This window comes from Opisthorchis viverrini (genome assembly GCF_000715545.1).
Source record: "Opisthorchis viverrini unplaced genomic scaffold opera_v5_260, whole genome shotgun sequence".
Lineage (NCBI taxonomy): Eukaryota > Metazoa > Platyhelminthes > Trematoda > Opisthorchiida > Opisthorchiidae > Opisthorchis > Opisthorchis viverrini.
This window is the reverse complement of record NW_008751918.1, coordinates 215,741-243,046: the sequence shown is the minus strand read 5'-3', so window position 1 is coordinate 243,046 and position 27,306 is coordinate 215,741. Positions and strand designations below refer to the sequence as shown.

Genomic DNA, 27,306 nt, shown 5'->3' with positions numbered 1-27,306 from the left:
GATTATAGTATCACCATAATTTTGAGTTTTTGTGAAACATTCGATAAACGAATAAATAATAGCTGTTTTAACCCTGCTAGATCTCTAAGCTGATGCTTTCTGTATGTCTGGCATAGATAGAACAGTGCCACTTAGGTTCATCATACGTGTCGATCTACTAAAAAGTCTCCTCTATTCCCGTCAGTATACGTTTCATACCAAAATCCGATTGTGTTACTTAACAGGATTAGCCTTCAGTAAATATGAAAACAAAAGCATTTGACTGATTCCGATTGTGTTGTGAACTCACACTGATGCAAGTTATCGATGCGCCGGAGTTAAACATACTTTTCCGGATTTTAGTTTCTGCACAGTCTATGCTGTTTCGGTATTTCATTGTATATTACAACTTGCCTGTTGTCTTCCTCACTGTCTTCTTCACTGTTAGCGCCATACCAATCTTAGTTAGGCCCTCCGCACTTTTGTTCTCATCAACTTACTCGAACAATCGTGGCCGCAAACTGTATTTTTCTTTTGCGGAGCCTCCCAACAAAGTTATCGGAATTATCCGAGTTATCATAACTGAGATCGCTGAGACAACACAAAGCTTCCAATCTCGATGAATGTTTGTGAGCCCTTTGTGTTTGCTACCCCATAATGGTTGGTATTCAGTCACATACCCTCGTTTGCATACTATGCTAGTTTCCGTTGAAGCTTGGATGGATCTTTTGTTATGTGCCGGATGGAGACCGATATTCTAGATGTCGCAGTTCTTGACTGAACATTACCCTAAGGTTAGTGAAAGCGTTTTGACATCCCACCTACAGTTTCAACCTTTTTGCGGCTCATCAAGTGAACGCAGTTCCCATAATCCTGCCAGACCTACATTCTAGTTAACAATGACCTAAAATGGTTTCAGCAAGTATCCAAGTGAGATTCCTGTTGATGAAACTCGGCTGGCAGCTGATCCTATTTCGCGAATAGCGTATAATTTATTAATCAAGTGTACCACTAGTTTCACAAAACCGCCGCAGGCTGCGCCCACCTGATGTCTCCCAGAATGCGTGAAACTGATGGCGAGCTGTTGTGAAGTTTTCATAAATATTCTGGGCAGTGTGGTTCTTCAGAGTGCCAGTTTGGTAGACCTTTGTATATTTTCCCTAGCGTGGACCTATAAAACTGGTTCTTTTTCGACTGGTCTGTATTCGAGCAGGTAATCAACTTGACTCGTATGGATTTTATAAAAATGAATCTCGAAAACTTTGTCCACATCTAATGACCACAAATTGATACCCAGTTTAAACTTGCTTGTGATCATTATCCTTGTAGGCACCAGTTTCAGATCTGTAGGAGAATGTTAACTATAACTAGTGATCAGTGTATATTGCAACATCATCTACGGCCTTATGTCCACTTTTATTTCTTGTCAGATTTAATTTAATAAGTCATCTGTTGCCTGTCTTCCACTTGCAGTAGACTTTGCTCAACTTTCAAACGAAAAACCCCATACTCTGAATCGACTCTTCCCAGTTACAATGTTGAAAATGGGTTTCACGGTTGTCGTTTTTCCCGCACGCAAATATGGTATTATTCCAAAATGATTAAATTCCTGTCGATTTGTCTGATATCCTGTTCAAAATATGTCTTCGTTGACCGTCTGGTTAAATGTTCCATGCGTTTGAACTAGTCCTTCCTTCGTATTACCTTCATCTCAATTTGCGTTATTTCTCGCGCATACGAAAGAATATGGTTCTAGAACATTCTGTCAAGCAAAATCTTGGCATACAATATATACTTCAATTTATCATTGGCAATAATTCACTGAAGCATAGAAGTTGTGTGTGCTTAATTTACAGAAATTTAAAGTACCTTTTATGCTAAAGAATGGATCAGGAGATTTTAGATCCTTTGATTACACATAGCGTGAACGTCTCATTATAGGAATATGATGCGGAACGTCACTGCTTATAGTGGGCCTCGTAATTACCTGTAATCAATTGAATTGAACCACTGTTTGGTCTTTCTTGTTCTCAGAACACCCGACACACGCACTTTTAATTTCTTTACTACCAATGACTGAACTCTTGATGGGCATTTAACGTAAACCAAACGGGCAGCAAGTCACCATGAATGAAGTAAACCTGATCAACCACGTATCTTTAGCCAATAGTTTTGCAGATTATAAAACTGACGATTTAAACGAATGCTAGCACTACAACTCTTTTGACATTTTTATCGCTGTCCTACGCAAGTAAGCGATCAATTTACACTGAACCGTTCTACATAAAGTGAAATATAGGACTTTGAAAAAATACATGGTGTTTATCTGTTATGGCTTACCTCGAACGGATTGCTCAAAAACAGTGCCTGCACAGTAACAAGCCCCAGTAGACATCCATAATATATACTTTCCAAGCTATTGTTTTGAACGTTCCAAGAATTTGCTTTAGCTGAGTGCACTGACCAATTCTTCGTGTCGTTGCTCTTTGCTTCTAGTGAAGGCACGTCATGCTGGGTCTGCGCAAAATTGTTGCAACTGAACACTCTCCGAGAATCCGGTGTTGTCGGTTTTTCAATCCACCAGTCAATGGCTATCTGAATCACGGTGATGCTAGCAACGACTGCTTTACAAAAAAGAGCATAAAAGTGAATTTTCGGGCTTTTTAGGCGAGGGTTTCTAGTGCCCCAATAGAATCTGGTGAGCAGTGTGCATGAGGAACTATTTGAATTTCAAAGGGCCGATCTAAATAGTAAGTGCTTAAGAGGTTGATGTACCGCAGTTACAAATAACGAGAAAACCTTAAGTGCATTAACCTTTACCCCATGCCCAAAACGTTTTTGACAGTACTTCACAATTTTCGTACAACTCTGTTGCATTAAAATGTTCTAGTTCTGCTTGAAATCAAAGTTGCATATAAAATTATATGATGGAGATTTTGTAATACCATCGTTAATCTACACATGAGAACGCCGGTAGAAATAAAACACTCAGATCCCAAGAAGTGCATTTTGTTCATTTCAGCCTCCGGATGCAAAAGTGCACCTTCTGAAGATATTTCCTCCTGGTTAACAAATCACTAGATTTCTCATTTATAGGGACAGACCTAGCTATTTCTATACTTGTTTCGTTTTTAAAAGCAGACTTTACAAAAGTAGTTGACCGTTTGCAACTTCAGCATAAAACGTTTTTTCGCTAGTGCTGAATCATGTCTTTTATAATATTTTGGTTTTATTCTGAGTGAAGTCAAACCCGGTTCTGGCATGTTTACATCATGCGAAGAATGAAGATCATAGTCTAAACTGGTAGCGTTCCTGAGTGTTTAACAGTTGGCTTTACATTGCTCATGGAATTTTCATGCGTTCTTGCCCCGAATGAGGCAGACTCTGGTCTTAATGGTCTTTAAAGCAAGTTATTGCGGAAACTTTTGCGTAACCAACCTCGAGGCACCTGTTTCAACCAAATGTTTTATATCATTCATGGATTTCTACAACTTGTCAGGTGTTTGCACCGTGTAGCTTGGAAAACGGAAATATGAAATATATCTTTTCTCGTCAATTTGGGCACCACATTTGTCTTTCGGAGTGGGCCACGAAGCGAACCGATTAGCATGTGCTTTGATGTTATGACTCACCAAAGCAAAAGAAACTGAAGGGAAACGCGCGCTACACAGTATTAACATTGTTCATAGCAAGACTTTCCTGGAAGACTTATTCAGATACTAAGTGACCATTTGATAGGTAGTATTTACTAGATTACGCGAAAGGGTTTTATAGGGCGTCAACCCGACAACCTACCAAATACTAAAAACCTGTCTTTTCAAAGGATACCGAAAAACTATGGCTGAACCAGGCGAGCAACTATTGAGAGTGACACGCCCAATACATTCACTCGGCCTTCCATGTAAGTGATGAAACGTGTAATAATGACGATGTGATTCACTGTGAAAGTATACAGATTTCCCACACAACACAAATATGTATAGTAAACTAGTTTTTCCTCCCGAAATAAGAATTTAACGAATGAACAATTGTGTTGTGTCACTTGTCTTTCCGAAATTTCGTTTGATGCTCAAATATTCTGGTAAGTTCCTTTAACGGGCTCCTTGTCTATGTTCTAGTGATAAAGGATCTGCTGGGCGGTGCAACTCAGCTAGATTGACTGAGCCTTTCAAATTGTTGGCACCATTGACAAAAAGTTAAAATATAACTGTCCCCATGACGAAGCCTCCTGGCTTACTTAGAGGTGGGAACCTCCGGAGAAATTTGTTTCCGCGATGCGTCAGTTAAACGAAAGGAAGTCGGATCGACAACGTTGGATTAAAATTGTTGCAGTATGGGTTGCACATAACAATCTTGTAAAGATGTTTTCCAACTCAGTCTTGATACTGAAGTTTGTAGATCAAGGCGCGTTCCACAGATAGATACAAATAAGTTTATATATGTGACGTATTGCAGCAGACACGCCTGGTGTGAATATGCCCTTCCTCTAGTACTTATATTGTTAACAGGGTTACCTGTATTTGTTCTTCCCTGCATTACTTTTGCGCAAATTTCCAACTTTATGGTTTCCTTAGCATCTTTTGACACCTCCATTTTAGCCGTTTATTGTAGCTGCTGACAGCCTTGGGCGATGAAATGAAGCAAACCGTTAATTTTCATACTCCAATTACACCACTACTGTAAAACATCGCCTTCTCTCCGTTGCTAAATCCTACCTTTCAGACATTTTCAACCAAGGGTATCTACATTGTCCATCTCATCTCTTGTTTTGTTTCGAATTTACTGTTCAGTTTTGGCTATCAGCGTTGCTGAGATCTCCGTCAGACCACAACTGAGCAGAGAATAATTGGCCGTGCAACTATTGTCCATTCATTACAGGATAAAACTCTCAAGCCACTCAGACCACTGTCTTATTAAGACGCAGTTGCGATAATAATCCTATCGAGACGTCGTAACATCGCGAAAATGTCGGCACTTACGTAATAACTTACTGAACGTCACTCAGTTGGCCGATTAAATTTTGAGTTTACAACTTCAACACTTCGACCGAACGGAGACTACGGCGCAGGAAAGATAAGTATTTTATCTGAAAACCTGTATCGTGCAGCCTGACGTGCAGCCGATCAAAGATATTAGGATGCAAATAGAGAACTGAGGCAAGACATTCGTTTAGACGGTTACACGTTTAATTTAAAATCAGGCGGGCAAGATTGGATCTGGCTATGTCAGTGAGTCATGTTTCAATGAGCTTTTGTCCTCGTAGTTGCACATTGTTGAGGTCATCATCACGAACGGCTAAGGCATGTACGCAATTTGTCATTATACTTAAGGATCCACTAATGATCCTTTATATTGTGTTCTCCTTTTCTTCAACTATGGTATGTCAGCCCTTGGTTGAACAAAAGTGCTAAAATACTAGACCTTTTTATTTGCTGAACGTTGAAGCTAATCCTCTGATTCCAGAGACAGAAATGACCAATTTATTGTGGTGCATCCGACGGTCATTTTATTTGTCCCCAGTGATATGTACTTCAGCGTTTAGAAAATGCCAGTGTGACATTTTCAACCTGAAGTGAATTTTGCCTGTTGTCATTTGTCCAGGTAGACGAAATCGTTAGTCAAATTTCACGCAACTGAAGCACACTCCTACTTAATTTGAAGGCTTTGGGCACGCAGATTTGTGCAGTGACTGGAAGTGCTATTCGTTCATTTAAATAATAAGTTCATTCACACGAAATGAACACCTTCTGTATATCGAGGAGCAAAATTATCTGGAGCTGCAAGTGAACGCCATTTTCAAATTTTAAGAAAATCTCAGTCTAATTTGTAACAGCTTATATTATTCAAAGAATTAGGAAGAAATACCGCTGACATTGGGTCGAGTAAAGTGGAACGTTTTGACAGTCTCTTGACGGGTCATTCGATTAGAAACATTCGTCTAAAGTGCAGCTGGTAAATATTTTACATTTATTATGATGAAATGAATACAAACAACGGAAAAAAATCACGATAAATCTTATGTGATAGCCAATCAAAGAAACTCGAAGGCACGGTGAAAGAATGAATAGATGCTGTCTAACAGTCGCTTACAATTAGTTAGTTAAATTGCCTTATATAGACAGTCCAAGGGACTGAGAGACTGTGATTACGCTTCACACCCGCTGTTTTGTTCTACTTGACCGCCACACAACACTGGCTGGTGTAATCCAGGTGTGGTAAGAGGAGAAAACGCGAAGTAATCTAAGTGTATAAGATCACCGATTTGTACCATCCATGTGTTTCTATATCCTCCAATATCAAAAATTTAGTTTTTCAGATTGCGTCAGAAACTCTTTAGTAAACCAGGCGCATGCGTGCTTAAAGACTTCTAGCGGTATGTATCCTACTTTCATGTGGATGCAAAGGGTGAGCCCCTGAGCATTTTTTTCGAACAGCTAATATGACAGTTTAGCAACGACTTACAACGTGCTCTCCAGTCAAAGTGAGAAAACTCATTACTTTCTGGTCAACGTTTTTTATAGTATTATGAACCTCTGGGATTTCTTGACTGAGCATCAAAACGCAGCGGTAAAATCTTGAAGGGGAAGACACTTTCGTTTCCCAGACTTGGACTCAAAGGGAAGCGATTTGTTTGACCACTCTGGTAATTTTGTAGTCAGTAGTTCCTTTGATACACGCCAAGCTTGGTGCCCAGAATTTCTGACAGTTGGGCTGAGTAAACCTGCTGTACAGTCGCCAGGACCTCCTTTATGAACTAACAATCCACGGCGATTAAACTCTCCCAGTACTGTCAAAGATATTTTGGAGCTCACCTGTAAAACTTATTAACAGGTCGACTGAGGCTTCAAAAGCCTAGCGGGTAGAATATCATCGATTCCTAGACATAAAATGCCTACATAAAACCATAATATGACCCCGGTTGCTGAAAGAAACAATCATTAGTTCGTCAGCAAATTTTTTCAATATATTGCGGCAATACTTTGGGCACGCCAAGTGAAACTGCTCTTATATGATTTCGTTCTTGATGATAATATTGTTTACCTTTATATTGATATAATAATAATAATAACATGGTAATATTTGGGTCGATAGCGTTCACCAAGGCATGTTCCACACTCGAGCAACGTCACGAACGGCCACACTATACATGGTCTGAGATTATATTCACAATCCACTGAATTCGTATTTGAAGGACAAACGTGAGTGCAGACTAGTTGGTTTTAATTTCCCTCGTCTCTCCTACTGTAGACAACTCAGTCCCCATACAGACTGAATCTCTGCTCTTAAGAAACTTTGACGGTCTCCCAGAGTTTGTCTACGCCTGTGGCACATTTGTTACGACAACTACATATTAGATGAACCTGCTTTTAACACGTCGACGTATCACACATAACAAAAAGCCTGCGCCTCTTGTTTGTGACATGTATTGGAACCTTGATAACTTTGAACCAGTCTGCCAAAAACTAATGCTGGTTAAATTTTTATCCCTGCATCTGAATCGTTCAGACGCAGTAAGTTGCAAAGTGGTCCACTAGGTAAATAAGATGTTTAGCAACACAGTCTCCTCTGAAATCCAGACTACAGCAAACAGCGCAAAGCAATTATTTCCAACATATTTCTTCGGGAATGTGTTACAGTCATCCTTACATTCAACGGACTGCGGGGTCGAGTGGATTGGCAAGGTGCGAAAACGGTATCCGGAGCGCATATCTGGAAACATTGGTTGCGTACACTCCAACCCCAACATTTGCAGCGCTTTTCGAACAAACAACAAAATACATGAACAACTGTTCTGCAAAAGTGACGTGTCCAACCTGGATTACCGCAAGAACTGTGCGAGCAAGAGTGATTCTAGCAAATGTGTCTGTGTTTGCGCTGTACAGACCAGCATAAAACTGAAGATCCGAATAAAAAACACAACTGACATTCTCTGATCACTCCGAGAATTGCATGCGAATGGGATAAACTGAAGCCCAACTCCGTTGTCATACTCCGTGCATTATCTGACTACCATCATTTTCCTGAGAAAGTGCGCATATTGCAAAAACTCCTGCATGCGATGAGATGCTGTGCTGAATCTGCGTCTATTCACATGCTACCACAGATCAAAGTTTCTTAGAGCAATTTGTGCACTTAGGTTTAATCTAGTTTGTTATGTGAAGGCGACTCAAATACAAAGGACCGCACGTGAACCGAGACTTTAGTCCGAATGTGGGTCATAGGAAGAAAGCCTAAGGCAACCACACAGATATCAAAGAGCATGACTTTTAAACACGAATTTCACAGCACGCCTGACAGTATATTGACAGTTGTTAACTAGCCACACCGGGAATATCTTAGTATCTATCGCCTTTTTTCTTGGCGTTCAAAACTTCAGACGTGTTCACATAATTCACCCCCTGCTTAACCATCACTATATGTATGTACTCTGCATATGTATAAAGATAATTTGCTTGAAACATACCTATAAAGATTAAATGGATGAAAGCTTCCTTTCTGTGCGCCGAATGCTTCCGTTTATGGAGGAAATTTCTCGGATCTTCCTTCAAATCATCGGTGGTCGTAGATAACCAAGCAGATTTAGGGCAGGTTTGCATATTATGCTGAAGTATACCACAGAAAAAATCCGGCCAGGAAAATGGAGATTTTGGGCTAGACGGTGATCTGCTTGTTCTTCCTGCTGGTCTCCAAGGACTTTTCGACTGTCTGAGTGAATTCCACAACCTCGGCTTGAGTCTCACGCAGCGAAACAGCGATCCCAGCATGAACAACAGGGAACCACAATCCAGGAAGGTAAAAATAACCTGAAAAAACGGTACCAAGTTATGTTATTTTACTGCCTTTGTAAGCCAGTCGCTACAAGACTTAGTTCAGTTTTTCTTCAAAACACACTAAGACGTTAGCGTTCGGTATTCTTTCCGTTCCACAGAGCCATACTAAGTGTATCTTCTGATTACCAGAATAAGTATTTTACTTCGGAAAAAACGGTTTCAAATTTTAAATTCTAAGCGTTTTGTAAACATATTCGCAATAATTCCTCTTCTGGCTTTCGACTAGCCACATCCCTGTCACGGTAACAAAACGTTCTTTAATTTTTCTAGGCGACTGAGTTCAATCAAGAGAAGTGTTTTTAAGCCTTGCATATATTGAAAGCCTTGTCACCAGTGAAGTAAGCCCGCAAATGAAATACATGCCTCAGTTACCCTTCATATAAGCGAACTGTGAGGTATCTTTGATAATGGCTCCAATAGGTAGTTTTTCCTTACGCGTCGAAATTGAAGGGTTCTCATCTGAATAAGTTGACGGAAAATAAATTGTACATTTGCCTACTTCTGCAATCAATACAAATGAAGAAATTCCTTCCTGAAGAGCGGCTAACTTAGTTTCTACTTGTTTAAAAAATCATCATCGTAAATAAACTATTTTGTTATTAGATTTGTACAGTGTTCACATACGGATGTGAAACATCGGTGTTGTATACTGATACCATGATATCGGTGGTGATGATAATGATGATGATGATGATGATGATGATGATGATGATGACGGTGATGATGATGACGGTGTTAACAAAGCACGGTTAGTTCTCGTTTGCAATGCACACAAAACGTAAAGAGATTATATAGGATTAAAAATTTTGGTTCTCACGCCTCGGTAGACATGATTGGTAACCATGTATAGATTTACTGGGGCATAAGCAGAATAGGCATTCAGGAGACAGATTGTATGAGACGTATGACATTCTGATTGATATGCACAAAGTTGACTAATTACGTAGTGCACCGGTAAACCGTGAGGAAACCATGTTTCCAGACCAGAACTACTTTCGCAACTGAATGCATGCCTGGTTAGGTCAAATGCGAGCTGATTATTTGATGGCCGTTTGGGTGCAAAATTTGAAAAAATAGGAGTGGTTAGTGATAGTCAATGATTAAGTAGTATTGTTTATAGATGTTCGTCACGTGTAGCAACAGGTCACTTCGGAGAGACAGAAGAAACCTCCTGGTTTTAAATATATTCCTGCGGTTGTGTACAGAGTAGCCTCTTGGTTTCAGCCCAGTATATGGCTTTCAACTTACACCTAAAGAGAATACCGCGCAATACATGGTTTAATTTGACAGTAGGATAAAACGCATCTTACCAATAGATTCCAGGAATATGGCTCGTTCATCGGAGCCATCAAAAGAAAATTAACACTGGATAAACATCAGAGAAGTCCAAAAGTATCCATATTCTGTTTCCAAAATGACCTGCACTCTGCTGGTTTCTGGTGCTTAGCCTTCGACGCCATTTTCCGGTCTGGCACTTAGAACCACACATGACAAAGACGCAGTACCCATCCATAGGCAGAAGCCTCAAGGAACCTTCCATTCGGAAGGCCTCACAAATGTATATGATGTATAAACGGGAAGACATCTTGGCTCTTGATACTCGAAATCCCATTAGTTACAGTTTCCATAAACAATACCTTGTTACAACCATTTTTCATGCACTAAAACTCTACGGACTGTATAACAGCCGGCTAAACCTATGCTCACCAGCTGTGCAAAGTAGGCTGAAAGCATCATGCTATGCACTCAGAACTGGCACACTACAAAACCAATGAACTTAAACACATTAGGTTGTTAAAAACCCCTCGACAACCCATAACCAGTCCAGCCTTTCCTGGGGCTCATAAATTGTAAATTTAGCTGGATTTGGATAAATCTTTCCTCAAAACCAACTTCTTGTGCAAGTGATGGAATTTGTCCTAATTAACTTAATTAAAGGCACCCTCCACACCATTCATGTTTCACGCGTAGAAAGCGAATGCTGTTGTGTTGGTGAGGATACTTCTATTGACTAGGGTGCGCTCAGCACGTGTGGTGACTAGCTATGGAATCCCTGACGAGTTTGTGGACAAGGAACCCACACTCTCGTGCGTGCAGTTGTCTTATTCACGCCTTATCCTTTATGTTCGAATAACGCGTATTCACCGCAAGAAATAGAGACACGAATCGGTTACACTCACGCCACAGTCGGATGCTGTGGAATGGATCTCTCTTTGGATGGGAGCTAACCAATTAGCTTATTTTAATATTCCAGAAAATGCTGCTGCTTTGCAGATTGCATGGAAGTTTTATTCCCTTATTATTTTCGAAGCACAACTGAAGTACTAGTGAAGGCTCGCTGGGCACGGTTTTGCTAGAATCATTTGTGTTACGTTCAATTCAGCAGAGTCTCAAGATTGTTTTTGCTGATTGATGCTAATCTACACCCGGTGTGTAGATCACTGTTAATTTAGCTCGTATGAAAGCTACGAGCCATTGTTGGTTTGGGTTGGGGCTTAGCTACCTTCACAAAACGGCCAGTGAAAGTAAATCCGACAAGCGCTGGTGGGTATCCACTCTTCAAAATATTTATGAATAACTCATACATACTCACGAAAATAGTGTTGACGGGCCTTTTTCGATTTGAAAGAGCAAGATAGACAACTGTGTACAGGTTACATAAGCTTCGTGCCCTTATGCACAGCACGGTATCTGAGGTTGATGAACCACAAAATGATCCAGCGAAATCACCTTTTAATACTACTGAATACTCCAGGAGACATGTCACACAACTTATAGATTTGAAATTGTTGATGATATAATGGACATTGGTATTAAAAACATTGCATCTTATTTACTCATCTAGTCAGCACAAAAAGAAAACAAATGGAAAGTATACAGTGCCACTTCATAAAGGTTCTAGTCGCAACGCACACAACACAGACAAAAAGCGACAAACGAATGCTGCCACACTTTTAAGCTATACGCAAGGGTGTGTAAAAAGTCACTCAAGTACATAACCCAGTGTAAGCGTAAACTGACAGTGGGACTCCTCTGAGCCCAAAACCTCATCAACTCTTAGTAGCAACTATCAGTAATTTAACACACCCGGTGTCAGCGGAACTGTCTTTCTTGAAAACATGTCAATTAGTCGATGAGGGAAATTGTTGACCAGTTGTCCGTTCAGTGATTCAGCAACAAAAACCAAGGCGTTCGTTACAGTGTGATTTTAAGTATTTGTAGAACTGCCAGGGGGCATGCCTTAAGAGCACGAGATCACTCTCATTTGAAATCCATCGAGCCTTCGCGGTGAAAAGTTTTGGAATCTTGATTTTATTGATTATATATCACAATTGAATGGAGGTAATAAAGACGGTAACTGTCTTATGGAACAATTCTTTAGTTTCCTTTGTAACTGTACCTCACCTTGAAGCCTGATAAATATTCCCGTGTAGTTGTTTTTAACACAGTTTCTAGGAACAATTCGAAGTCTTTTGTTAAGGTATGGGAAGTTACTAGAAAATCTAAGAAGATTTAGCCGACATATATATATATATATATATATATCCCTGGCAGACAATTCGGTCACTGGTTTTTTACATGTGCTGATTCCTATCATAAATTTCAGGAGAAGGATTGAATTGAGACGGATGATTCCATCAACCTTCTTGATCGTTATGGACGTATCAATGCTTGTTTTCTGCGCTACACCGTTTGTATCGCTTGAAGACAGCAGTAAGGACCCACGTGAAGAGCCACCTTAAAGCTGGTAGTTGGAAGCTGGCAGTTGGCCAGGAGATTACAGCCCAACTCATCCCCGGCGGGTTCAGAAACTTCAGTCGTAATTTTCTACCGCTAGCCTCAAATGTAGTGTTTTGGAAAGATACTATTTGTGTTCTTGTGGCATGTAGTTTCTTCACAGTAATCAGAGTTGTGGTACAAACCACATTTGTGCTAATAGACAAAATAATCTTTTGAAGAACATTTACACCTTTCGCTTACAGGTGCATTATTGACCATTTATACTACACACTGAATTGATACTCTGTTTCCCATGATTCTGTGCGCCAAAATACATCACCCTCTACTAAGCAATTTATCGCTTTTCTAGCATTACAACCAGATTTCGAAATAATATCTCCTCCGTAAAGTAATTTTAAGTGCAAACACCCTCAAACAATGGATTTCCTTTTTACATGGTAAAAATTGCTTGTTTCTGAGATCTATTGTGATGGAGATGAAACCTGCCCATGTTTATTCTCCAATTTATTTGTTTACAATCATTTCTTGTTTGCGACATATTCTGTCGACAGCAGAATCGGGTCCCTTAATTCCACTTAGGCCTGAAAACGTGAGATGATGTAATTTAATTATTTCTTTCAGCATAAACAAACTGGTGAGCACTTAATTATCGTGCATCTCGAGGATAAACAATAACCTATTATCCCTTGACTGCCAGCAATCTGCTTCCTCGTTTCACCTCAATAAACGGTCTTTTTCGACTCTTCAGGTTCTGGGTGGACTGCACTAATCCGTGCTCTAATACAAACAAGCTTTATGAACGAAAGTGAGCTAGCGCTCCCGATAGTCGTAAATAAATCAGCTTGTATCCCAGTGAGTTTGGTTGAAATGCAAAAGTTCGGCGTAGCTATCAGCTGTAAAATAAACCGCACTGTTGAGGTCAGAATGGAAACTTTAGGTCTTCTGAAAATATGCTGTAGCAGCCTATATGTGCTGTTAAAGACTGAGTCGAACAAAAATTAGATACAACCAAAGAGTGGCTCTTCAAACAAAGGTTCAGAACAGCGAACAACCTAGGCCAAATTCAGACCAGGTTTCATTATATGTGGATAGTTTCCTCCGGCTTATTAAACACCAGTTATAAGTTTGGTAAAATTCACTAAGTGCCCCATACCATTTTTAGGTTTATTAAAGGTCACCATTACAGTGTTGTCCCACTGTTCACCAAATTAACTGTACAATTGAATGCTCATCCTCATATACGTGCAATCTGACGGTCACATACAAACTACGCCGACCTCTTTTTTAAATACATGAAGTGAAAATCGAGGATGAATGCTGACAGATCTGAATCGAGATCCAAGACAGCGGAAAAGAAGATGGTCCCTAAACTGGACATCCACGATGTATAAAAATACTGTCATGAAGATCGATCCGGCTTCCAAAATACAAACTTTATTCTGTGCCATTCTGTTCGATGGCTTTATGCACGTCAATTCTGTTGCGTTTGTAGAAGACAGCAGTAAAGTGAGACTAATTTAGGGCCTAGGATTTAACCAACTTTTTATCCAACTCCGCATGGTTTGAACAAATTTACTGATGCAACGCTAAGTTACATCCACAGGGCCGTTTCTTTAGCTTAAATTATCTCTGATAAAGCACTCGGGGTAAGGGAAAATCTGGTTTTAGCCTTCCACAGAGGATCGCATTTTATTTGAGAAAAAAATGACAATGCCATATAATAGCGGTATTTTAGGCGATATCTGACTAAGGTTTATGTATAAGAGTTGACAGAACACATTTTTGATCGACCCGTTTCATTTTGACACAACCAGCAAGTCATGCTCGGATGCACTGCTTTAGTTGGTGCACCCTCTAGTTTCTGATGCTCGCTTGGCACGATTCAGACACTTGCATCTTGCAACAAAACGATGCTGGATTTGTGCGCCTTGTATGAAGCACGGTCTAGCACGGTCTAGCCCTGTCACGAAGAAGGTGCGCTCAATTTTGCCTAAAGTTCAGTAGGAAGAAGCCCTTAAAATATGCGAGCTCCCTAAGGAAATTCACCGTGGACGGTTTGTCATAAATAACCATGGCGAGTACGAAACAATAACATACAAAGAACGCATGATTAATTTTTCTCTTTGAGCAAGCAGGTAAAAAATACCCGGACACATCACTGAAAGTAATCAAGTGAAACACTAGATCAAGTGTAGTAGTACACAAAAACTGCCGCCAACATATGGAATAAACTATCCCTTGAAGGCCAAATACTATTTGAAATTCCTGACAACGTGTAACCCAAATGGTTGTTTATCCGTAAAAATCAGATTGATAAGAAATAAAGTAACAGAATTCACTGTCCCCTGCTAGGAACAGCTCTCATAAGCTGTTTGTACGAACACATCTGGAAATAATCTCACTTCTGAACCATCTACTCGACAAAATTTCCCCAAAAATGTAGCAGTTCTACTGTAAAATTTCTCAGTCAACTGATCGTTCATTGATTGGGTTTTTGCCTACTTTGTCGAAACCTGGCATTTTCTCGTTACCTTGACGGATTGCTTCGCTAATCCGTCAAAACGATTATGTCTGTTGTCTACTGGCTCGTTCTGTCGTTCGCTCAGGAAATCGAATTCCACCTCTACTCCAAATGTATCTTATCCACTCCTGTCTATCACGTAATCGGTTGTGACTGGATGTGTATTTATTCCTACGTTTGTGTTGTGACCTTTGTTTTGTTGTGTTCACCGATGTATTGTTGCTTACTGGGAATTTCTTATCCAGCCGGTTAAAATTAGCGCCATGCTTCGACGAGAAAATTTACCTGTATGAAAGCAATGCTGGGATACTAACAAATTAGCCTGCTATGTGAATACCTTGAATTACTGCAGAGTATACTCGTACGAACATCAGCGTTTAACATAAATTAAGGCTTAAGGGTCGGAAATGACTTCATTATTGAGTCCTATGAGACATTTATTGGTAATATGTTGTCGAATGCTCCCCTTTGAAGACGACGCTATCTGCGGAGCAGTTTGATTCCACAGCACAAAACTATAAAAATTATTGTCGAGCCACGAATCGTACGCCTATCCAACCTACAAAGCTTAAAAAGGCTTTCTTTCTTTTAGTCTGTTTAAGCAGGAGACGATTCTGTCGGTTTGTTGTATGGGCACCATCTAGGGTTACAGACTGAGGCTGAAAAGAGTACCATCCGATTATCGTCGCTGACCATGCGCGTTGATATCATCATTTCGAAATGCAGAAAGTCACAAAGCGGCAGTAGGCTCGCATGAAACTTACCCCCATATATTTTGCCATATACGTATATAGTGTGATCATGTCAATACTTATCAACAACCGGAACTGCTTGATAAATTATTTTCATTTTTAGCCCTTAAACAGTTCAAAAACTAGACCCTGGGCTAGACACACCACATTTTCTTAGGGTGCCTTGGCAATGTACCTTATAGGAGGTTCTGGGAACTAATTCACTGAAAACGCCTGTTTATGCGCAGACAGCCCCACAGTTCATGCAGAACAACGCTTCAAACCACTAGAAAACACAAGGGCTTTAAAGAACAAAAAACGTGCATGCAATATGAGGTAAATTAACTAAACTAAACGAGTAAACAAGGCACACCATGCCAATGTTTCACACCTGGTAGAATCCAACATGAGTTGCTCCAAACTTACCCCAGTGTAACGATTTGTTTTTAATGAGGTTCCGGGTGCTGTCCCATCTTTGATAACCACATAGCAGCTAACGGTCAACAGAAGAACGTACAGCATGGCGCCAACCTTGATTATGTGGACTCTGAAAGGTGCGATGCACAAAATGCCTCGCCTTATATAGCATAAAGTAGGATGTGGATATCAAAAATTCTGTGCGAACGAAAATAAACAATGCCTGGTAGGACTTTTTACTCTACAGGATAGCATAATTCTACGGTTATCAAAATGAATTCACATATATATTTCTGTAGCCCTACGTATATTACTAGAAATGATTTTAAAAAGTCAGGCAATAACTGCTTTTGTAAAAAGTATTTTCAAGGAAACAATCACATATTATTACCTAGATTCTCGTTGTAGCTTCAAAAAAGTGTCATGGATATTGTTGGAAAAATTTGATCAGCAAATTGCGAAATGTTTATACAAACGCTAAATAAGTAATACAGTCGTTCATGTTACTGAGCGATTTATCCGGAACCACTTGTGTCCTTTTTGAAGCTCCTCTTCTCTGGTTTGTTGACCTGGCTTTATAAAAGCCACTTAGTGGTGCATTTTTCGCTCAGCGTCGTAATAAGTTATCATTCAACCATTGCAAGGGCTCGTAGTTCGTTCATGTTGAACAAGGCTCAGTAACAACAAATAAGTTTATAAAGCGCTTCCTGACAAGCTGAAGCTAATTGAAGAGACAGGATTTGTTTGATGCCCAAATAATTTAAAACGAGGGAGATTCACTTTTCAGGGAACCTGCACCTAGCATCAACGTGATACAAAAATCGGTTTCCAAAGTCACCCTTGTACTTTGCAAGAAACAGTTTCTGTTGACTTGACAAAACCTAATCTATCCTCAGCTAGATCTTGTACTTTTGCTGATACACCTGAACGAAACATCCACTACACCGATAGTAGTTTGCCACTGCCAGTGACCTCACCATTCTGATTGGGCTGGGCAAATTGTTCGCCACTCTACTGCTTCGGGTAAAAAATAATAAATAAGCGGCCACTAATTGGGTGTGTTCTACGTCGAACATCCAACTAGAGTTGTTGACACAATGGTTTTCCTCTGGTTGGCGAACACAGCTGGTGAACTGAATGGTTAGGACATAACCCATCAACGAAGCACTATAAGGCAACTAAAATTCTTCGATGGCATCAGCGTAATTTTTTTTAGTACGCTCAGTGTGTACCGGATATTGGTGACAAGATATGGCAAGAATGTGAACTTTTTTTACCAGAAATGTGATTATTCATTCAACCTGTAACTAGAGCAGTCCAACCAAGTTTATAGGAGGCCAGTCCCCATTGCTAGTGAAGCTAGTCTGGAATACAATACATCTGCTCGAATAACAAGATGTCTTAAAAACTGTTTTTTGACAAATTAGATGCTCGGAATAGTGCTTGCTGTGCGCTTTTTTCAACAAAACCTCAAAATATCCATTTGACACTTTTTTCCTTTAACTAGAAAGCACTGTGTATAATTTTCACGCAAAGCATAACACTAACTGGTCTCGCTATTTATAGATAAAAAATATTAAAATATAGCTGCTTAATTAGCCAAAAATACCTAAGGGTGACCCTCAAAATATCTTGGTTTCGTGTTCGTAATATTCACAGTCATTTTATTGATACAGTTTTATTGCTTAATATTTAAGCGAAATATTGTTTTGTGGGTTACTTTAGGTTTGTCGGGTATTGAGAAATGCTCTATTTCCCTTGAATTATATCAGTAGCATATTTGAGCGAACTCGCTTGCTTGCGTGTTGGATTTGGGGGATGGTTTTAGTATTCCTCGTGTATGATGGAAGTGTGAAAAAGGAAACAACCCACGTATTTAATGCGGATGAGTCACCAAGTTAGGCGGACGCTTCTTCTGTCTGAAAGGCTTTCCAGATACTCCCAATTTTCTATCCGTGTACTCGATAAACACAGAAATGAATGCATCATGTGTTACCTAGATCTGTGATTGTGTGAGTCCAACCCCTAAACATTGCGTGGGAATGAGTGTCCAGGGTGTGTCAAACTATAACTCCAGCGGTAAAGATTAAAATATCGAGTTATTTCCATTTTTCCTGCAGTACATTTTAGGATTAATTGTCCGTGTAATACCAGTGTGAATGATGTTATATATGCTTGGCGATTTATGGAGCTGGACCGAACAGTTTCTGATAACGACTGTTTGAAAGACGCGAAACCTGTAGCGATTCAATTTGCCACCACATCAGTAAATGTTGCGGTCCAATATCAGCGCTTTTACACGAAGCAAGACACAGAAGATACGCTTATTTTTGTTAACATTTATTCGGTGGCTGAATATTTAGGATGTCCTGAGACTGTAAAGTATAATAAGCCTGTTTCTAAACAGGACAAACCACGTTCCAAACTCCTCAAGATAGCTAGTGAAAGGTGCGTTTGCTTACAGTGCCGTCGGGTTTGATAATAACATGGATTGATAAAATCTTGTTTGTGGTCGACCAATTAGATCATCTTCCCCTGACTGAGTCATGAATGACTGGCGTCCTGCGCTAATATTTCCACTTGATTTTTTCAACAACTAGGTTGAGTAAATATAGTACTAGCCCGAAGCATACGGTGACATTAGGTAAGCAAAAGCATTCCCCGTTAACCATCTGCCCTCTTCTCGCAGAACTGTAGCATAGAGGGTCATGTATAAATCTAGTTTTACCTCTCTACTGTTCAGCCCATGCCACAACTATCTAGGCCACTACATTCCTACCATAGTTTTATTCCTCGTTCACTTTGAATTCGGTAGGAATTCTTAGTTTAGAGTGCCATGCTGTTTGTCAATCCAACCTATATTATTTCTCGTTAGACTAGCGTGGTTGGCTCCCAGCGATTTTGAAAAGTGATCCAAATTACAGCTGAGTGTAAACAAGCTTGAGTCGAAGTAGGCACTTGTTGATGGTGGTTTGCCTAGCTAAGCATGAGTACTGTTCAATCGCTGTTGTAGCACGCTACACAACTAGTCATCCTCATGTACCGAATGTGAGTTAATGACCTTTCAAGCATAAGGCATGCAGCTAAGATCCAGAGCAGTGTCCTTGCTCCGCTACCAACATTATTTCCAACCACAGCGTCAGAAAGGATTAATCGGCTTACATACCAAAGATTCAAAACTGAATGCATTTTGACGTGCATGTGGTGTTTTTGTAATAAAATGTAAGGTGGTGAAGAAGATAGGTGGAATTCGTTATGTCAAAATCCGGACGTAGTCTAGATCCTCACTGTCTTGACCAACTAGCTGAGTTGTAGAGACTGTAGCACCAGCGTCTAAGCTAGTTTTTTTTAAAAAACGCATATGAATAATTTGTGTACGTAAGCAAGACTAGGTACGTGGTTTGTTGGAACCATTGTAACCTCCCACCTTAATCAAGACATCTGCCCGAAAATAATTCGAGTTTTTTTAACAACATGGTGTTAGTAGACGGTATAGGTTAGCTAAACTGCCGTGCTGGCGTTACTCAGGCGCCCAGCTGGATCTATCTTCTCTTTTGAAAATATATCAGACTAGTCTCCCAGGTCTGTCATAAAGTTCCATTAAACAGGAAACTAGAAGTTTGCAATCATGAGATGGTATCCTGTGTAGCTGACTGTCTGTGCGCTTACATAGTGAGCAACTCAAGTTTTTGAAAACCACAAGATATACTTGTCAGGAAATTACTTGTGTTGTCGCGCGAGTTGGTGTACAGATTCTACTGTAATTCGTTATTCAATACAGCAGGGCGTGTCAGTTAATGGTTTTTAGATAATGGAGGCTCCCCGAAGCCCCAAGGAATAGCCGGATTTTTAGGCTGGACTCACTAATTTTCCCTCAGTGAATGAATGAATGATGTGTCACTCTCAAGGGATTACAAATAGGCTGGAACCACTCAAAAGAAAGTTACCTCAATGGATTTGCACTGGTTGCATTTTGGAACACGAGACGAGACCTCCAGTTCGTCCTTGTTTCACTTGATATGTATCGCATATCTTCAAGTTCCAAGGCTTCGTCTTCGGTTTCGCTATCTGACGTTTCAGTTTTCGAATCCAGCGCAACCTGGTTTGTGTAGGCCAAAGCAATTCCATCGGTAGAACTGGAAGTAGAGCTCCTCGAGCAGATACGGTGCTTTGAGCAAGCGCTTTTCGTCCCACCTGGCCCTGGCCTCTGACAGTCGAGATAGCTGCAATTCATGCTCGGTTCGTTTGCATTCAGTTCTAATGTTTGGAAAGCTTTGTTTATTTCTATTCCCACACGCAGACCACTGTTTGACTGAGTAGCATCCGACAGGCTGTGGGTATCTTGGCTGGTATTACTAATTCCTAGTGGAACGTGGGAAACAGTTTGTTGCACACTGGAAAACAGTGTAATACTCTACATAGATATCGGTTGGAAATTTCAACATAAATTATGGATGAAGACCCTGCAGACAGTTGCTGCTATTGACAGTCTGCAGCCCCTGGAGTGGTGGTGTTTGATCTCTGGTCACCGTATAAACAGAAACTTTTCCTAATAAGTGTTCATGAAAATTATTTTGTAGCGCCGTAAAATCTAGTATATTCCCCTGAATTCATTACGTTCTAACGGCTTCAGGCTTTGCGTCACCGTGTGAAAATCTCATTCTGTTCTACGGTTCTGAATGTGAGGATAATCAGCACTAGAATGTTCTCATGATGATTTTATCAAATAAAACCCCCTAAAGATTAGTGAAGTACACGCATTTGCAAACTAATTTGGCTTTGCGAGAGATTCACCTGAAACCCAGCTGAATCTCTCGTTTGTGGTGTTTCCATGCAACTGAATGTGCTGCACCAGGCCACCTCATGTTTCACTCGCTACGATATTCGAGATATCGCGAGACATATATATTCGTCATGTACTTTTTATAAGGTTGCTGAAAATCCGCCTACAGCCCACGACCGGTTTCGCTTTTCTCGGGACTCATTAGATAGGCACAGTCCACAAGTTTCCTTCAACCTTATCTTCTGCTTGAAACCAAATTGCACGAAATTAGCGATGTATATTCATTCGCAAACTAATTTGTTTTTGCGAGAGACTCACCTGGAACCCAGCTGAATCTCTAGTTTCCCCCTAAAGATTGTTCAACGCGCTGGAAGGAAGACTGATTGTATCAAGCCATGAAACATCGGCATACAAGTTTGACACAAAACAACATCTAATCTTCTTGTGCTCCGTAGTCTGATGATTAAAAAATTACCGCTTTTAGTCTGCCTGACCGGTGCGAAAACCTGGGATGTATCGGTATTACTTTCAACCTAACTACGGCTCGGCAATTAAGGAGCAAATTCATTAACAGTAATACCAGCATTTTTAAAGTCATCCTGTTCCTCACTTTCAAGTACACACACCTCTGGGTGATGAACACAAAATATCAAGCGTATTTCTTACAGTGGAGACCAAATACTTTCAAAATATTTATTGTTTGTTCTAAATGTTTATCATTTTTTTATTCCTGGAGCATGATATATGACTTCACCTATGGCCGACATTTTTTAACTAAAATCTTCTTCAGACTAGGTGACAGGGACACTGTTAGCCAATTTAAGGAAAAGCTGGTAAAAACCATTTCCTACTAACTTGATCAATTTTAAGGAGGATTTTTAAATCTATCTCTCAATTGGTTCATTGCGCTTGCTTTGCCTTACTGGTAGTATTGGATTAGATTTTGAGTTGTGAAGGGGAGATTCCCAATCAAACGGAAGATTTTGCTCTGAAGTCCTTGAGTGAAACTTTCAATTTTATTTTGAGAGATTAACCCGTAAGTAGTAAACGAAAAACCGGTTGTTACAGTGTGCGCACATGGGTCTGAAAGCAAAACACTGCCGGTTTATATTTTATTCACCCAATGGGCTACATGCTTTATTCTGGGAATCGAAAACACTTAACCGTTAAATAAGTTCCATATCATGAGTTTGGATGCCATCTCTAAAGACCACCAAATGGGACGAACCATAAATGGTCCTTAGACGATCTTGCTCATGGTGCATGTACTATGTCCAGTGGGTGCCAGAGAGGTGATGAGACAAAGATTGAAGATTCTTACATGTTTTGGAGTGCAGAGGATAACCACACTTGACCCTCAAGCTGGCTGCCCAAAAATAAAGAACATAACCTCCTCAAAATTGGTCGTATGCATCGGAAGACAAGATAAACGGTTACAAAACCACCCGGATAATGTGACTGTTATTGTGAGTCAAAGCGCAGATAAGGTAGCATTCAAGAACTGGCGTACTTCTAGCACGAGTTCAAAAACTGCGAAAATTCATTAGGCAGAACCGGGATATATTCTCCGGTCAAAATCATCACTAGTGCTGTTTGTAGGTTTTTAAAAACAACGTCATCGTATTTCTTAATCTGCAATGCATCTTGACGTCAACTGTGGTCTTCTTTAACCGCTAACTCATCAGGGAACCCTTTGCATTATAATCCAGACCTCTCGGTCTCGCCAAAAAACTAAACATAAAATTCCACGGTTTGGTTCGCCCATATCCTGAATTTCGTGGCACTAATTTGCATAGGATTTGCAGGAAAATATTTGGTTTTAATCGCGCGAGATTCAGTTTCTCTGTACCGTGCTTTTTCCCCGATAAGAACGCATTGATAATCTTTGCTATGAAAAAAAACACCTCGAAGTAGGAATTCAGTAGACAGTGGAGCCGAATCCATAAAACAAAACAAACAACTTTTTTGATGGTTGAGTGCGCACAGAATTGAACACGAAATAATGGACATCAATTGGATGTTTCCCACTTAATAGCTTTTCCCAACCATTCCAGACGACTCCAATATTTGACATCCTGAGCAGGTCTGATGCAATGGTTCGATTAGCTTCATATGAACACGCCAGCACACGTCAGCCAATGACGCTGATAACAACTGTGAGTCACGAGTTAAGTAGGATTACGAGTAGCAAGACGTTATGAATAAATCTTAAATGAAACAGATGTTATTTTCTCACTACTTAAGGTGCATCATCTATTCTAGACGAGGATTCCAGGGAACGTTTTTAATGGCAAACATTTTAGACGGAATAAGATCGAGCTTCCGAAGACTTTTGAACTTTTTAGAAAAGAAAATTAAGCTGTCTTCGAACGCAAATCTTTACTTTCTAAGAAAATACACCTGCACTGCTGGACAGTTGATTAGAAATAACAGTGATCAAAAGCAGAATGCAAATTCTCCGCCACAATACCGATCTTAAACGGGACTATCATCTCCAGAAACCTGGAAACGTTGATTCGTTTCTGTTTAGTTTTACCCATCTATGGTGTTTGAATGTCAGGGTTAGTTTTTAGCTTCACTGTTGCTTTTGATGCGAGTTCGTGATGTGTCAATTCCTGAAGAAAGGAATCTATTCAAAAAGCCACCTTGCAAAATAATCAGTTTACCGGCAGCCAATTATTGGTAGCACTTTCCCGCACAGCGTCTTCCAACCCACAAAACGGTTTACGTAGTCGAAACACATAGTTGCGATGTATCTCCAGAGTATAGTCATTGTTCCTTCAGTAGTACCATGACTACTTTTCTTCCAGTATAATGCCCCTTCATCATGTCCAGTTCAGCTAGCATTTGCTTTACGTCCGCAACTTTTATGGCCTCTCTTCATCATTTCGACCAAAAAAACGTTCGTATCATCTGGCATTTGATACAATTCCTTAGAAATCAATACCACTTTTGGGCTATTAATTCAGATACGCTAGTAAATTTCATAAACCTACATACCTGCCCACCTGATAATGTATTGAGGCGCAGAGAGTGTGAACAGAAATCATTCCTCCGCGGTACTGACACACATTGGAAACGAAGCTGAACCCAATTAATGAATGCGGTGCGCAATATGCACCCGACCATTAACCAATGAAAATCCGATTAAATAGCAGACTGCAATCCAAACAATGGGAAAGAAATGTTACAGTTGCTTTGCTGTAAGTAATGAGGTTTCGATATGAATCGGTAGTCTATCTCCCAGCAACATTTCATTTTGTTACATATCCGGAGAAAATATATTTGAAGCAAGCTGAGACACGTTTACTTAATCCCTTTACAGTTTTTGTTGATGACTGAGCTAGACTATCATGCAGAGCAATCTTTACTAACATTGCCCACTGTACTTACCTGAATCGGCACCATTCTTTGCCTTAGGCTGAGCAAGTACTTGGAGCTGCTTAGATGCCAACATCAAGTAGGGTGACACCCTTGTGTAAGGCGCAGCCGTCAAATGGACACCGGAGCATGAAACCGTGTTTGGATTGTATAAAATGACAGAAGACGATAGATTTGTGAACTGGCTTGTATCTTCGCTCAAATGGAGAGGTAGCTTCTTGCGCAGCTCCAAAGGAATAGGGCTCTGTATCGGTAACGGGCCAGGGCGGTATTCCGGCAACTGTATAGTTCCGCATTCGGCAATACTGGAGAATGCAGCTGAAATGGTGGATTCCCTGACCGAACTTTGGTATATTCGCTGAGACAATTTGGACCCTTTGAAACTGGAACAGAAGTGATTTTCGTCCGTTGTTTGTTGTTCAACGTTTCTGGAAAATATTATGCAAAATAGCAAGTACATTATTATGACATGACACTTACGCGTCGGAACATGTGATCTGTGTTGAAAATATCAGCCCCATCATCAGCCTTGTTCATTTAAACGAGCAGAAGTTCCAGTAGAAGTTCCAATGAGAATCACCGTCGACAAAATTTGTCAAAAGAGAATTTGATGTCTCAGCATCAGCCATGAGCGGATTTGACGATTTAAGTGCAGTCGAGTCTTATCTCTAAATTTTTCATCATCCCTTGAAGGATCTGTCAGATACCACATTTATGGCACCTGGAACTGAAGAGGTTAATCGAGCGGGCTGGTATGGCAATGCGTTGTGCGTTCTTTCGATATTGGACCTGTCAAACGGACGTCAGAGAATCAACCATGTGTCCCCCTGTCCAAGTTTCACCAATTGCTAAAGCACCATACATCACTAACCACACTTGCACACATAGTGCCTGTGATTTAGTCTATCCGATGTGGTGGTCATAAGCCGCGGGTACTTAAAAGCATTTGATGCCTTTATTACCCTTAAAATCAATGTCTAGTTTTCAAAGTTATAAAGTTTCATAAGGGTCGTGTAAAATGCTAAAAAGAATGCTTGGCTACTCTCAAGATTTCAACTCATGGACAACATCAGGGAACCAGCCAACCTTGTATTCGTCAAGCTTTCAGCGTCGGTTAGTAGTCACGCTTCAGGTGATTGAAACTATGACCCAAAAGGATAAAAGGCACATCTTTTTACTTTAAATTCGTGAATCCTAATCCAAAGGGAATGCATAGTGGATTACTTATCAGGTCTGCCCCATTTTGACTCTAGGTTGGAACCTATGAAAATTCATTTGGCGTTTAGGTAAAATTAAATCCTTTTCAATCCATAACTATGTATACGCTCTGTGTATTGCAAAAGTGTTACGAATTCGTGCAAGTCCATAGGTTACACACTAAACGCGAACATTGCTGTTATTTTTTTTATCGTCACATGTTTGTTTACTTTGGCTTCGTGCTTTCGGTTTAGGGTTAGCTTAGCATCCTTTGCCTCAGTAAATCACCAAGCAACTTCCAAATGTCCGTGTTCCTCAAGAGACTTTATTAAGGTTTAAACTGAATTTATTGCAGCATGCTTGTCAGTCATGCTAAGAAGTGGCGTCAGTAACCTCGGTTTCGTCAAACTAAGTGTTACATTAAAGTGATCAACTCTATTGAGTCGAAAGGTACATGGCAAGAAGGCTCTCACAACTGTTATCAACATAAGCTCAGTTATTTGGTTTTTATTCAGCTGTCCGTGAAATTTAAAAAAACTGGGAATAATAACTCTATTCTAATAAGTATGGTACGAAGTCTGTTTCCTTAAATCCTGTTTACATGTGTTCGCATTTCGAAACAAAAACCAATGGGTTTGAGAAAAATGCCAGCGCCGCACGACCTCTGATTTTATTTTTATTGCTATTGAAATCGATACACAGGACCTTGCACTTTGCCAAACTCAAGTTTATAATTCTAAATTTACCCAGTGTTCCCAACGGAATGCAGTGAAACGTGCAGTCATGGTTAGGCCTCGTTAGCAATGTTTGCCCCAAGAAACTTGCAAAAGGTTTTAGCATATGTATCAGTTAGCACAGTTTAAAGTCTCAATACTGATCACTAGAGATTGGAAAGACGAACCTACGTATTTCAAATAGCTCTGAAGGCCACTGGAAACGGACATTCTTGTTAACAAGACCAACTGGTTAAAGGATGGAACCCACATATACCGTAGAGAAGATTGATCAGGGGATACTATCTAAAGTAACATTTTATGAGAGTGTGCGAATTACTGATTGCCACTCCAACAAGCAGTTTATTGCGTTAGATAAGGTATGCTTTGTCTTCGTTGGACTTCGTGAACAAAATTTTTTATTATCACCACTCCTTCGGATGATCTTGATAAGAAGCCTCCAACATGCTGAGGCTAAAATTAACCACCAAGTCTGTGGCTGCCTTTTAGGAAAGATAACTTACGGTGCGCACTGGAAGCTCTGTAATATTAACAAGTGATATAAACACAGGCGCGCACTTGACCAGCAAGAGGACGAGGACGCCTCTGCAACACAGCATTGTTGATGGATTGTTTGATTCTCCACAGAATAAATCGGTGACAGAAATTATATCAGCAGCCGTTTTCGGGCAGATTGCCCTTGGAGACTACAGTGGTATGAGGAAAGTTTTAAACCACATTTGAAAAGCAGCTGGAATACGGGAGGTGGACAGTATGGGCCTTAGTGAGCTCATTGCAAAAGAGTTAGCAGTTTGCCGTTAAGGTGCTTTCGTTTAAAATATAGTGAGTACGCTGTTTTTAAAAATAACTGTCTTCACAGTTAGACTGCAGTATTTATCACTGGAATTTTGCCGTCAAAGTCATAACGAACAAAATTCATTGCCATTCTGTATGTAGCTTACAATTCTTATGGAGTTTATAATGGCCCAACATGTCATATGAGGCTTCCACT

General features: G+C 40.2%; 1 protein-coding gene across 1 annotated transcript in view; it reads right to left on the bottom strand.

Annotated features, from left to right (window-relative positions):
• T265_14780 (hypothetical protein) overlaps nt 1–24,812 on the bottom strand; it is a gene marked incomplete at both ends in the record, with an annotated part of 30,257 nt that extends 5,445 nt beyond the window's left edge. The window contains 5 exons of the mRNA XM_009175212.1: nt 2,320–2,603; nt 8,444–8,783; nt 16,230–16,350; nt 20,168–20,582; nt 24,397–24,812. Of these exons, the coding sequence (XP_009173476.1) occupies nt 2,320–2,603; nt 8,444–8,783; nt 16,230–16,350; nt 20,168–20,582; nt 24,397–24,811 (1,575 nt within the window). The remainder of the gene's footprint in view (nt 1–2,319; nt 2,604–8,443; nt 8,784–16,229; nt 16,351–20,167; nt 20,583–24,396) is intronic.
• Nucleotides 24,813–27,306: the final 2,494 nt, after the last annotated feature.